The 15,014-nt window shown below is 43.8% G+C and overlaps 1 protein-coding gene across 1 annotated transcript in view; it reads right to left on the bottom strand.

Annotated features, from left to right (window-relative positions):
• The window catches only part of SYNE2 (spectrin repeat containing nuclear envelope protein 2), a 233,480-nt gene that overhangs the window by 26,822 nt on the left and 191,644 nt on the right, over positions 1-15,014 (bottom strand). Inside the window, exons 94-97 of the mRNA XM_087819973.1 lie at positions 13,032-13,157; positions 7,884-8,039; positions 5,677-5,835; positions 4,822-4,988 (exon numbers count right to left, since the gene is read on the bottom strand). Coding sequence (XP_087676099.1) covers positions 4,822-4,988; positions 5,677-5,835; positions 7,884-8,039; positions 13,032-13,157 — 608 coding nt within the window. The remainder of the gene's footprint in view (positions 1-4,821; positions 4,989-5,676; positions 5,836-7,883; positions 8,040-13,031; positions 13,158-15,014) is intronic.

A 15,014-nucleotide genomic window follows, 5' to 3' on the forward strand; every position in this document is an offset into this window, starting at 1 on the left:
AGTTCATTTAGGCCATTCCTCTGCTTTTTGCAGAAAAAAAGGATTTTGTGTAGCACAAATGGAGTTCAGGAGTTTGCAGAAGAAATTTTGCAATTTTCCTTGCTAGTTCCTCCTGGGGTTTACCATGATTGTATCTAAAAATTCCTCTACATCCCTAACTGTGGCTCTCTCCGTGACCTTGAGTGGCTCTGCTTACTGGAGCACCTGGGTTTGTGTCCAGCCTCTTCTAGGCTCAGTGCCAGCCTTATTTTGAGACTCAGCGATATCAATAATTTCTCCGTAAAGCCCAACATTTAGTAATTATTACATCCTAGACTGAGGAAACGAGGAGTGCAGACTTGGAAACGGATGAAGCATCTGACTAACATGTGGTCGTCCCTGGGACCTGCTAAATATGACCCTGCAAGGCTCAAGTACACTGGACCTGTCTGATGCTGGACAAGGCTACTGATTGTCCATCGACCCAGTCGATGGTGTCGGCTGCCGTCTCCCTGGGGAAGCTCCCCGCCCTGCAGGGAGGAATTTCTGCAGGGTCTGGGAGCAGCGGTGACCCGCTCCAGAGGTGGAATAATGGGGCTGATGGGAAGGAAAAAAGACAGGCAGGAGGCTGACCTCACATCTGGCTCTCCCAGTCCCCCTGGATCAGGCAACCTGCTAGGACCAGAGCCAGCCAAGTGTATGACTAGTGGCATTGTTCGGTCTTCCAAAATAACCTTGAGAAAATACAGATAAAGGGAGAGCAACAGAAATCTTTATCAGTTTAAAAGGCACACATCTCCCTGCCCATTTTGCAAGAAATGAAAAAACAATCTTAACACACAGTTGCCATGGGAATAACTGCTGAGTTTAAATGACAACATTTTAATTGATACTATTATAAAACAGGTGGGCTGTTCACGCTGGTAGGTCAAATGTGGAAATTATGCTTTGTTAGAAAGTTTTCTCACAGACTTGTTCCTTTTGATAGGAAGAGCTTCCTAGTCTAAACAGAAGGAGCCTTATGGTAGCATGTCTAAGTCCCTCCATCACAACATTGGCTTAAGGATGCCAAGTCTATTAATGACACTACCATCAAGGGAAATTAGGAAAAAGGTAACCACACTTATAACACTTTCTGCCCCATGTCCCTTTTCCCACAACGAACACCTAGGAAATTCAGATTTGCCAAAGAAAGTTATCATCATCAGTGATGCCAATGCCGACAGGTTACCAATTACACACTGGTGCTTTCTTGTCCAGGATCTTGTACATGGATTATGGACAAGGAAACTGAGGCCCAGAGGCCACACGACTTGTTTGCAGTAGGGGCAGGTCCAGGATTTCTGACTCGGTGCAGCACCCTGTCCCTTCCCCCGCAGATCGCTCTGTGCTCCCCAGACCAGCACCACTGGCAACACCTTGTTAGAAATGCACGTTCTCGGCTCCACCCTGGCCTACAGAATCAGGACCTCTGGGGTGGGGGTACAGCAACTCACGTTTTCAGAACCCCCCAGGGATGCTGATGCACGCTTAGGTTTGAGATCCACTGCTCTATGATAAATGGTAAATTCTACACTGAGTTCTCGGTTTTAGAAAAATTCTGATAAACTACCCTTAAAAGCCAAGGTCTCAAAGGAGCCAAGCGCTCCTTCAGTGCCAGGCGCAGTGGAAGGGGAGGCCCTGGCTCTACCTGCCCTGGGCAGCACTGACTGTGCCCTGCGCCAGTTAACACCGTCTCTGAGCGGCAATGTTCTCTCTGTAAAACGGAGGCACTGACCTTGCAGGGCCATTGCACGAATGAAATGAAATAATATATATATGTGAGGAGCCTGGCGCTTAAAATAAACAACACTGGTTTCTTCCCCCACTCACCCCATAATGGAGCCTACTACCTGGACCAGTCAGAGATGTAATGTGTGTTTAAGTAACCCTGTAATTCACCTCTATTACCCTGCCGAGAATGAACCTGAAACAACAGGTCTTTTCCCCTCAGTGAGTTAAACCAGATTTACTGAGGTCTTGGACTTCTGAATACCATTCGTAACTTTGAAATTAAAAGCTTGTAGTTAAAATCCTGCAGTCACGGGGCTGGGCACCAGTGTAGGGTCTCCCTTCAAACCCTACCATTTTAAATTAGCAACACTGTCCCCCCGCCACAGGAGTGAAGGGGCAGAGCACCGTGAGCGGGTGAGGAAGGCTGAACAGCGTCCCGAGTTCCCGGGCAGATGAGGCCACTGGGCACCCTGTAGGGCTGCAGGTTCCTGCTGGCATGTGCAAATCTAAATTCTGCAGCCCGGGCTCTCCAGAGGACGATGACATGATCGGTGTCAGAGATTAGACAAGGGGCTGTCTCCACAAGGCTGATTTAAGGGAGGGCCAAGCTTGCAGCCTCGATCCACAGTCACCTGAAGGGTAAACTCAACTAGACCTTCAGCCGCCTGTCTCAGCCCGGCCGTTGCTTTAGGGAAGGTAAGTCATTCCCCCCCAAGTTCCTCAGTTTTGAAGGGACCTGGTTCATTTCCATGTAACAAACTAGAAGGGTCTGGGGTAACAGGGAGGCAACACGGCTGCCCGAGGCGGAATCCTGGTTGCCTCACATACTGGTTGTAACTGTGGGCATGTTATTTGATTTTAGCGCAAGTTTCATCATCTGTAAAATGGGATAATGGTATCTACCTTTCAGAATTACAACGAAAACTAAGTGAAATCATACATAGAAAGCACACTGTTAAGAACATAGCTGGCAGTCAATATATTTGAGATTATTTCAACAACTTATTTTGCCAACTGCTCCTTCCAAAAAGACAACTGAAATTTCACCTGCTGTTTTTTTTCTCACCAAGGAACTGGCTGAAGAAAGGCAGCCAGAGAGGAGAGAGAAAAGCAATCAGTCTGTTAAACTCTGAAGTGACATAACCAAAGCATGAGGGATTAAGAACGGACTGTCACTCTGGTCTTCAGAAAGCATAGTCTGTGACCAGGTACAATGTCACCATACTCCCGAGTAGTGCCAGGTGCCCAAGGAAACTTAGGATATGAAGACGTCAACAAAGACATACTAGACACAGTTTACACAACAGAAATCACCCTATTCTCATGCAAGGAAATGTTCATTCGTTTCAACAAACATCTGAAACACTGTTCTAAGAGCTGGAAATGAGAGCGAAAGAGACTCATGGAGTAAAGACCTCTCTCACTGCTGGACGTCACTGAGGGAACCCTCTCCTACTCAACAAACATGCTCCTTAGCCTTAGTCTTCTTGGGAAAAATGATGATAACCACTTAATAAAGGCTGGCCCCCAGGCTGGCACAGGCACACGCCAATCGTTGTCCTCACAGTGTCTCTGACACGAACAGCGCCGTTAGGCACATTACACAGATTTGGAAACTGAGGCTTAGAAAGATGAACTCGCTACTCAAGTTTCCATGATGAATAAGAGATAAAGTCAGCACAGGCTCAAAACCTGTGCTCTTAATCCTTACTTGGGTTACTTACATAGATTTCCATTTCTTTCTTTCTTTTTTTTTTTTAAACTGGCAGTAGAGAGAAGCTGGATTCAGCCCAGCTTATGCGGTCAGCCAAGTCACCCTAATATCCATCTTCAGCTGCTCCCCCTCCCCCACTGCTAAAACTCCATAAATGACTCTGATCTTATTTAGGACACAAGCCCGAAGTTGAGATTTCAGGTCTTCTCAGACTTAGCCCAACCTACCTTTGTAGCTTCATCTCCCATGCCAACGACGCCTCTCGTCATTTCCTGAACGACATCCACACTGCTCTCCTGCACCTTTTGGCTCACAACACACATCTGTCTCTCTCTGCCATTAGTAACACTCAGGAACCCCAAGCCGTCGTTCGCGACCATCTGGGAACGCCGCTCTTCCGTGAGGCCCTTCCTAATCTCGCTCCCTCACAGGAAGATGAGATCGGAGCCCTCCAGCCACTCGGCTTTACAGCTGCCCAGATGTTGGCCTGCCCAGATGTTGGCTCCCACAATGTAACTGACTCACCTCACTTCCTGTCTAAGTCTCAGGGCACTCAGCCCGGTGCCTTTGCTGCAGGCTCACTCACGGTTTATAGTAAACAATGAGGTAAAGGAAATGCCAAATTATTAAGAGTATCTTATTTTCATCACACCTCAATACTTCAGTCACCGTACAGGTTCTCCTACATATTCCACATTATATATTTGGAACATAAAAGGCTGTGTTCGGAACATAAAAGACCGGCTCGGCCAGTGGCAACAAAGTTGCATTAGTGGGCCCAAAGCCGAGGGACTGTTTTTTTTTGTATGTCAGGTTGCAATTAAAAAACCCACAAAATAAAAACACTTTGGTTGGGGCCTGTCTTTGGAGACAGAATATGAAAACATTTCAAAGCTTTGAGTGGCTTTATCATCATCATTTTAGAGAAGATAAAATGATCAGTCTGGTTTCTGATAAGGTTGCTCTGGAGAACAGAGCTTTCATCTGTAGCCATGGCCATGCCTCCTAAATCCCCACCTCAGGACCAGATGCCCACTGGGCACTTGGCATGCTGGGCACTCACGAAGGACCTCCACACCTGGCATGTGCCAGGCCCCTGCGTGGGGGCCGCTGGGGGCCTCCAGACCAGCACCTAGAAATCAGGCCTGCACCCTGACCCATTTTCATTGGCCACCCACAAGCAGGAACCAGCATGATTTCATCTGGGGACATGAAAGTGCTAAAGTAGAGTTAAAATTTCTAAAAGAAACCTCCTCAAGGATCTCTTTGCAAATTAAGTTTCCAATTAAGTTTCTCGATCTGTGGAGTAACTGCTGTACCTAGAGAACAGGAATCATTTTGAGGCCATTTCTTACCTTGACCCAATGACATCGAAAAGATGCTGCCAGCGGTCGTTAATTTTGTTGAGCTTGTCATCGATCTCGGCCGCCCTTGCCTTGTTGCTGGCCTTGATCAACTGGTCACCCATCTGCTTTAACTGCAACTTGTTCTCACTGAACAAGTTTATTTCTTCCATGCAGTCCTGGCAGAGGCATCAAAACAAAGCTTCAATTACTGCCAAAAATTCACTTCTTTGCCAAGCAATAAACATAGTTGCCTCTTGAAAAGAATTTTTTTAATTAAAAAACTTCTTACACCTGTTGACCCAACTCTTTCGTGAGTAGCTGTCAAACGATGCCCACTCAGGACACGTGTAATATGTAAAGCAGTAGTTACTTGCTTAATTCTACAGCCCTGGTTTCCCCTTACAGTTTTCTCCTAATCTCCCCGACTTGGGAGTTGAGGACAACTGAGTATAACTAAATTAGCCTAAGATTAGTTAAGAGTTTTCCTGAGTGGCAAGAACCTTTCTACCTTTCTCTCTGGGCATTAGTAACCATTTCAAAATGATGAGCCCCATTCCTGTTGGCCTCTCCCCTTCAGCAAGGGGAGCTCTGTAACAATAACTAGAAAAGCTGTAACTCACTCGGGGTGGGGACAGATGCTTAAAGGAGACGCGGGCCCCATCTCTGGCCAGACTTCCAGAGAAAGCCCACTAGAATGGCCCCACACTGCCCATCTCTCCTCTGGGAAGGAAGGGAAAGAGGAAGATGGACCCGTCAAATCTCTAAAATGCACCTGGAACACCTGTAACACACCATTCTGAGCCTGGCAGAGAGGAGGGCAGAGAAGCCCGCAGGGGTAACTGCCTTCACCTGGCTGTTGCTTACCTTCTGCAACTTTTCAATCATTTCTTCGATACTAATATCTGCTGTCTGCAGAACTTTGTTTTCCATCTGCACCAGCCATGCACATAGCTCCTTATTTTTTTCATTGAACACAATCCATGAATTGAGTCTGTCTTCAATCTCCTGTTTGCGTATGGCCACCTGGAAACAAAAATGCATTTGGCAGCTGAGTACAGGCAGGAAGGAAAGTGTTTCCCTTCCCTCCCCCCATCAAAAGGACTATGAATTTCATTCATTTTTATCAGTAGCCCTATCGGCTTAAATTACTATGTTTTTGCCTCTTAAATTCCTAAGGTTTAACAACAGCATTTCCTTACTCCTTTGATAAACATCATGAAAAGCAACAAAATAAAGATTGTACCTGAATTGTAAATGACCAAAAGGGTTCAGTTTTATCCAATATTATCGGGTTATATTAAAAATTAGAAACAGAAATGGTTAGATGATACCTTAAGCATCACCTAAATTTCTTCCGTTCCTGTTCTTTCGATACACATTTGTCCAACGCTCGCTACATGCTAATTTATGATTTTAGTACCCAACTTCTTTCCCTTTTGAAAAATGACCAAGTCTTAATACCTACTTAAGGACAATGTCCTGCCTGTTTAATTAAAAACTATAATACAGATCCCATGATATATCTAACATTTGTAATTCAAATGGACCATAAAAATCAAAGTCATTTAAATATCTTAGCGTTGTATTTCAAAGCAAAAACAAAACAAAGTAAGATTAAAAATAACAATGCACATCACTCATTTAATTCACGTTCCCATAATGTGTTACTGCACTGGACAGAAACCATGGGAATGGGACCGAATACTGGTCTGCAGTAAGCAGGCTCACCCCAAAACACCCAGTGCTCTGTGCTGCACAGGCAACCCCTAAGCTAGTAGCAGCAAAGGGTCTTCCTCCCCCCAGGGTTCAAATGAATTACTTCAATAAATATAAATTTAAAAAATGAAATCAGCCTTTCTCAATGTAAAAAAAGTCTCCTCAGGTGTTAAAAATCTTTTTGGTAAAGTTTTAACACCCACTTTACAGATGGGGAAACTAAGGCTGAACTCCCAGAGATTTTCCTGCTATGTGCAAAAACACCTCTGCTCTTTTCAGACCGAAGCAAAAATGTCAGATGCTTGCATGTTCACCCAACCAAATGTGTTAGAAAAGGCCCAAAGAACTACGCCCCCAAGTTTTGTTTCTGTTCCTCAGGGCATCTATCTTAGCTTTAAAAAACAGGGCATTTTGCGGGCGTCCCTTTGCTAGGCTTCATAATGGTAACAATTAGGAACATCTGGACCCCAGTCTTTGCTGCTTAACTTTGACGGTACTTTTCACATTCTCTAAATATTTTCTTTAATATAAAATTTGAATGAAAATTGTAAAAGGACATTTAAAAGTAGGGTATATTGTGAATATTAAATACTATGATCAAGAAGGAAAAATGTTTTTACTTTACTAAAATGCTTTTTAAAAGTGTCTGAATTTCAACTCTTAAAAATACATCTCCTTGTAATTCACAAAAATAAGATTTGGGAGTTTATTTTTCTTAGAATTACACCCTCTTAAAACAAAGATCTGTTTGAACCCTTTAACTCCACCCTGATCCTGTCTGTCTGTCTGTCTCTCTCTCTCACACACACACACACAAAACACCCTAACCACAACCCCCCATTCCTGATCAGAAGTGAGCCACTGAGAGGCTGAGGGTAGCAGCAGATCATTTCCTCTAAAGTTTTAAAAACCAGCGACTTGACACAAACACCGGATTGCCTGCGAACGCAGAGCTCTCGGATGAAAGGCGCCCGGCGGTGAGGGCACTCAGTGCCCCTGGGCCCAGAAGAGATGCTGCACAGACTCAGCTCCAAGCGCCTTCCGAGTCCTGATTCCAACTCCCAGACTAGCGCCTGTCGTCTGCACAACACGCCCATCATAACCGCAGTCCTCCCACACTGAGCATGATTCTTTAAAAGGCTCCTTATAGATGTGCCAGGTCCCAGCACCGAGCGCTGGAGACACAAAGGGTCAGACCTGCTAACCCGCGGGCCGCCCGGTCAGGGAGCCCCAGCCGGCCTGCGGCTCTGAAGTGAAGGCCCCCCCCCCCCCCCCCCCCCCCCCCGCTTTGTCCTGCCTCCGGAGACGGTTCAATCAAGCCCAGGCCGGCGGAGCCCTGCCGTGAGCCCACTTACTCTCAGGCAGAGGTCCTCCCACTGCCGGCGCAAATGCGCGATTTGCTCGGCGAGAACCATCGCGTCCCCCGCCGGAGTGTGCTGGGCCAAGTCGGCTTTCATAGCCTGCAGCTCTTCCAAGTTCTGAATCCAGGTAGCCGAAGCCGTCTCCAGCTCCTGCATTCAAACACGGGACGAGGGGAGAGAAAAAGACACAAACTTTCAACTCCAGCTGCTGCAGTTTCCAAACGTGCAGGCGAATCCTCGGATGGGGCGCTGGGGGAGGGGCGGGGCGGGGCGGGGCGGGGAGCCCGGGGCGCTGTCGCCGGGCCGGGTCCCCGCCGCCGCTCCGCTCCCCGGAGGAAACTCTCCTGCCTCTGTTTTCATTTTCTCAGGTAGTTCGCTTTAAAGTCCTGTTGGTCTTTACCTTTACTTAGAGGAAAGCAAGTCACACACACACACACACTTTTAATTCTGAAACTATGTCACAGAAATGTAGAAGTGGGACTTCCCCTTCTTAAAAACACCTGAGAAACGCGCAGTTGCTACCGTGGCAATCACGGAACAGCAGCTCCTGTTCAAAGGGATTGATTCTGGTTAACTTTAGAAAGTTAAATATAATGGAAGAAAAAAATAAATTGTACCCTAAACATTGGCAGAGATTGGTTAGCAGAAAATTTCCTCTGGCCCTGGAGACATTAAAAAAAAAAAAAGATTATTTGTCAAATTTAAGCTTTTTGAATTCTAGGACTTAATCAAGAAAATTAGTTTCGTGGGTGGAGGCAGAGGAGGGGATGGGGGGATAAATGGTGATGGAAAAAAAAATTTTTTTTAAAAAGAAAAAAACACACCATGAAAATTACTTTCATAACAGGGGAGGTAAAAGGAAACAGCCAGAGCACTCAAGTCTTTTTTTTTTTTTTTTAATAGCATGGCCTCTTACTATTTAGGGAGCACTTCCAAATAACTGTAAGAGCTAGAGTACAATGAAAAGATCACTAGTTCCAGAGTCATTTTTATTGTGCTTACAACGCTTCAGACTTGGGCACATTTTAAGGGTCTCCATTCACACCTATCTATAGGAATCTGAAAGAAGCGACCATTAACATCAGAAATAGGGCCGAGTGTGGTAACAATAAAAATGTGTGAATTCTGATTTTCAGAGCTCTAAAAGCTACACTGGTATGACTTCACAACTTGCCGACAAGAATGTACACCTAATAAAAATGGTCTGGAGAATTCTTTTTAAAGGTTGTATGGAGACTGGGAAACATCTTTATAAAAAAATCATTATTTAAAATTTTTGTTATTTAGTTTGAGCCTCACGATTCTAGTAAAGTGGATGAGAGCAGACACGCAGCAGAACAGTTTTAATGAGCTCCATGATATAAAGGGGAACTCACAAGTGGCGGCAAGCCACCCCCTGACAGCTACAGGAAACCGAGGGCCACTGAGCAGCGTTTCTCTGCTGAGAGATGCAGGCTTAGGCGCCTGTACCGTAGGGAGGCACAGCCAAGTTTAAATCTGTTTGGTTTGGATACTTGGTTGGTTTCCTCCTACAACTGAAAGGATAATTAACAGGTATAAAACTTTTGGATATGGATATTTTATGATTCCTAACAAATACTGCCAAAATGTGTCCTCAAAGGAATGACTCCACATACTTTTTGGCGCCCAGTTTCATATACTTTTAGGGCAAGTTTAATATGTGTAAAAATTCCTAGTTATTGTTTAAGTTTGTATTTTTTTAATTGCTAGCCTGAAACGCTACCTACTCCTTCACCCTGATGCTTCCACAAATATATTTAGTTAAGTCCTACTGACACTTTCTGATCTCAGACACAAAGGTAATTCCTCAGAGAAGGCCTTTCTGAGTCACTGGACGAGGTGGGACCCCTGTTTATGCCAGCATGGTCCCTGGTCCTTTCCCTGTAACAATACCCATGCTCACAGTTATTCTCAGACATGTCTATGCATACGGTGGGGCTCTGGTTAGCATGCGTCTCTCCAGTCGTCTAGACGGTCAGCTCTGTACTGCCGGGGCCATGACAACCTTGCTCACAAATGCATCGCCCAGCACTTACCACAATGCCTGGTGTATAGGAAATCAATATGTGCGATGGAAAGGAACACAATTTGGCATTGTCTGAAGAGCTCTAAAATGTTTGTAAATATTAATTATAAAAAGCAAGGAATCATACAATATATAGAGGAAGATCTATTGTGGAAGTTTACTATGGTGGATGCTCAGTATTTGTATACATATTTCAAAAATCATGCTTCTTTCTTTAGATTAAAATACTCCAGATTTGCTATGAAAACTAACTGCAAAAGAGAACACAGCAGGTAAGTGTCTATTTAATGGAACCAGCTAAACTGTCTATATTACAAAAATACTTATAGAATTCAATTGTTCATATAATACACGACGTAAAACGAAGTTTTTTGGCTACATGAAGTAACGCATCGCACAGGCCTTGCTGGACTCTCTAACACAGCATGGCAGTATTAAAACCTCTGACTGTGGACGCAGCTCCCAGTGGACTGTCAAGGCTTACTTCTCTACACTGCCATTGGGTAAAAAAACCCCAAAACATGAATGAATGCATATGTGTGTAATATATATGCCTACCTTTGGAAGAACATATAAACAAACTGGTGACACTGATTGCTTCTGTGGAAAGAAACTGCTGGGAAAAAACTTTTCCATGTACAGTAGCCCCCACATACCACGGGGGATATGACCCGAGAACCCCAGGGGATGCCTGAAATGGCCGATGGTACCTAATCCAATATATACTGTTTTTTTCCTATAAATATATACCTATGATAAAGTTTAATTTATAAATTAGGCACAGTAAGAGATTAACAATAATAACTAAATAATAAAATAGAACAATTGAAATAATATACTGTAATAAAAGTTATGGGAATATGGTCTGGGCTTTCTTTCTCTTTCAAAATATCTGGAACTTTCCATTTAATGTTTTTGAACTGCAGTTGACTGTGGGTTCCTGAAACCATGGAAAACAAACTGTGGGTAAGGGGGTAGTACTGTGTACCTTTTGCACCTTCTGAATTTTGAACCGTGTGATATTACTTATTCAAAAATTACTTAAAAAAAAAACTGTCCCAAAGACTCAATTGCTTGACAAGTTTTATGAACACAGATGTCCACTATAGCACTTTTGATAATAGTGAAAAGCTAGTATATAAAATATATAAATTACACACACACACACACACAGAATTATTCCACACAGCAACTTGACTGTAATTGGAATATAATTTTTTCCGAGGAGGAGAGTACAGCTCAGACTGGTCATGGGGCTGGTGTATATCCCCCAAGTGATTCAGGATGACAAACACTGTCCTAGACAGGCCTCAGGTTACACAGGGCCTTTTGGAACATGGTCCTGGGTTGAATGAAATCCATGCTCTTGGCCTGTCTCCCTGATTCCCTCCACTGAGATAGAATGTGGAGGCTATGGAAGTTGAAAGATCCTACTGGAAACTGCAAAGTGTGATACTTGGGAAAATCATGTCTCCTTAAGAGTTTACAGTTTTTATTCTACACTGGTTTCTAGGCTTTGTGGAAGGACATTCTACGTATCAAATGCGAGAGTGACTCCACCACCTCTCATTTGTTACTGAAGTGTAGATCTAAACCTAAAGATGTTGAAATGATAAAAACTTTGAAAATTAGGGGTAAGTAAGGAACCTTCTTTAGACACCACCAGCAACTATTATACATCAGGTGATATAATGCATACAACACAGCGGTGAGAACGAGTGAGTTATAGGTTTCAACTCTGACGACTCAAAATCCTAATGAAGGGAAGAGGTTGTGCTGTATGTGTTACATAGTATGGTGCTGTTCATGTAAAGTTTAAAAACAAAAGTAATACTTCTATATTTCATTGAGAACTATGGACACATGGTAAAATGATAAAGAAGCACATAAAAATGATAAAAGAACAAATTCAGCGTTGTGGACACTTCTGCGGGGCGAGGAGGAAGCACTTTAGAAATCATACAGGGCATTAAAACTGTATTTCTAATGTTTTATTTTTTTAGCTAAATGATGGTTTCATGGCAGTTTGTCATATCATTTGTTAGGTTAAAAATATTTTGCATGTGCCCTGGCTGGTGTGGTTCAGTGGCTCGACCACTGGCCCAGGGACCAAAGGGTCTTGGGTTCGATTCTCGGTCAAGGGCATGTACCTCGGTTGCAGGTTCCGCTCCCGGCCCTGGTCAGAGCACGTGCAGGAGGCAACCAATCGATGTTTCTCCCCCCTCCTTCCCGCCCTTCCCCTCTCTAAAAAAATCAATGGAAAAAAATATCCTCAGACAGGAGGATTAACCAAAAAAAAAAAAATTGTTTTTGCATGTTAGGAATATTTACAATGAAGAATAACGATGCAGGGAGGAAGACACTGACTGCCAGCACAGCCTGACGTATGAGACTACTCATTTCTTCCTAATTTTTCACTATGATTGCTGAAATTACTGAAGGAAGAAAACAAACAAACAAAAAAAATAAAATACATTCCAATAGGCTACTGATGTCTTTTAAACATCAAACCTGCAAAGAGGGAAGAGACACAGGAAGTCCCTGGCCTGGGAATGTTAGCAATGCAAATTCTCATCCGTGAGTCTGTCCTGTCTGCAAAGGCCTGAACTATGTAGGAGTTTTTGCTGGTGTGATATTAATTAGGCAGAATACAGTGTGGAAGAGTTTATGAAAATGTAATTGAGCAAAAAACTCAACCTATTGGCTTTTAAAAAAACGAATTCTCTCTAGTCATACTTTACTCTTATTTCAAAGACAAGGCCATTTGATAAGGGAACAGCTTTCCATGTCATCTCAGGGGGCACATCTCCCATTACAGAGGAGACCCAGCTGGCAGGAGGAGAAATCCCTGAGATCCTAAGAAGTGAATTTCTGCAAAGGTCTCTCCTTTTCACACATGGACCTCAAAAAGCATGGATTCTAATTCCTTTAGAGACCAGGATGCTTTGCTAGATGAAAGACAGAGAAAATGTTTTCCGACTGAATGTGAAAACTTGGTTTCCACACAGAAACTGAAAGGTAAACACACACACACTTTGATCCCCAGAAAACAGCTCAGCTAAGCTGAGGGTGAGCACCACCTCAGCTTTCAATACCTTGATCAGCTCTTTCTCTCTCTGGAGGTCCTCGTGAGGTTCTGGAAGGGGATCTTTACTTTGCGCCTTTAAAACGTGCAGCCTGCTTTTCAGCTCTTTGATTTTCTTTTCACACTGGTCCCAGGTCTATTTGAAAACAGAGTTAAAATTGGTAAGTACTTTGCTATTTAAGAATGAATTATAAAGGAGACATCTGTAATACTTTCAACAATAAAGACACATTTTAAAAAAGAATGAATTATAGAAGCAGAATAACTCACTTAATCCACGCAATTGCTCTGCTAAATGTGTTTTTGTAAATCACACAGAAACCCAGTTCCTTTCTTGAACGAACCATGGTCTAGAAGAGCAGATGGGACACCAGTCTGGTTCGACACCTTTGCAGCTTTATGTGTGGCTCACTTCAACCACTGGGTTGGTTGACTTTTGCTTTGAAATACAGTTGACCCTTGAATGACTCGGGGTTGTGGTGGTGGTTAGGGGCTCCCATCCAGTGGAGTTGAAAATCCCCATGTGACTTTAGTTGACCCTCCGCATCCACAGATTCCCAACTCAGATCGTAAACAGATTTCAATCTGCAGTTGGCTGAATCCACAGATGCATAACCCAGGGACACGGAGGGCCTTCTATATTTACTGAAAAAAATGAGTGGACCTGCATAGTTCAAAACCCGTGGGATCCAAGGGTCAACTGTATTTCTTCCTCCCTCCCCCTAACCCTGATCTACATAATCTTATTTCTATTTTAATGTTGGAAAAGTTCACATTTAAAAGGCTGCTATAAGAATGAATCTTTAGCATTTACAGTCTTGGGCATGCGCTACAACAGCATCGTAAAACCCAAACACTCGACCACTTTCCTTGTCTTCTTTTCTAACGTCATCCCTCTGCACTCTCCCTTCCCCTTTCTAGAAACAGTTTGGCTTTGGCGACCCTTTCGCTATCAAGCCTCACTCGCTCTCCATCTCTCACCAGTGAGCAGACAGCCACCTTCCGCTAAAAGCACTTTACAATTTCTAAAGCATTTTCAGCTTCACTGTTTTATTGTAATTGCAATAACCTTAGGAGACAGGGCAAGTACTATATTATTATTATCAATTTAAAATGTGAAAACTGAGGCCCAGAGAAAACTGAGCGGCCAAGGATATGAGGTTAGAAGCAGCTTGGTCAGGTGACCTAAGGCTGCAGGTGCCCCACCCCCCAGGGCCATTTTTTCGCACCATCTGTTTTTCCTTTAACGTTACATTACTGAGCAAACAGTCGCCTGCATTTCCACGTTCAGGGTGTTTACAATTGATTCATTAGGGTCAATTTCTACTCCTGAGGTTACTAAAAGCAGACAAACATAAAATCAAATCCTATTTTAACCCTCAGTACAAATGCTGCCTAAACATACTTGGGTTGGCCCGATTCTATGGTGACACCTCATGTAAGGGGAGGCCACTAGTCCAGCAACATCAATTCTCTAGAACAAAACCAAGAAAGAAAAGAGAAAACTACGAGTCCTCACCCCCCCCCCAAACCGGTAGTGGCACCTCCCCTCGTGCTTTACAAACATGGCAGGTGCTCAACTAATGTTTGCTAACTAGTGAATTTTGCAGTTTGTATACCAGAGAAAATTCAGATACTTTGTTTACAAGAGAGATGCTCAGGCCCTAACTCGGGATATACTTAATCTCTCTCTCTCTCTCTTTTTTTTGATTTTTATATCTCTTTATTGATTTTAGAGAGAGGAAGGGAGAGAGGGGGAGAGAGAGAGAGAGAGAGAGAGAAACATCGATGATGAGAGAGTCATCACTGATTGGCTGCTTCCTGCACGCCCCCTGCTGGGGATCGAGCTCGAAACTTGGGCATGTACCCTGACCGGGAATCGAACCACCATCTCCTGGATCCTAGGTCTATGCTCAACCACTGAGCCACGCCAAGCTGGGCGGGACATACTTATTCTTTATGCAGAAAAACATCTCTGACAAGCTTGGTTATC

Source organism: Miniopterus natalensis, chromosome 1 (genome assembly GCF_054644295.1).
Source record: "Miniopterus natalensis isolate mMinNat1 chromosome 1, mMinNat1.hap1, whole genome shotgun sequence".
Taxonomy (NCBI): Eukaryota; Metazoa; Chordata; class Mammalia; order Chiroptera; family Miniopteridae; genus Miniopterus; species Miniopterus natalensis.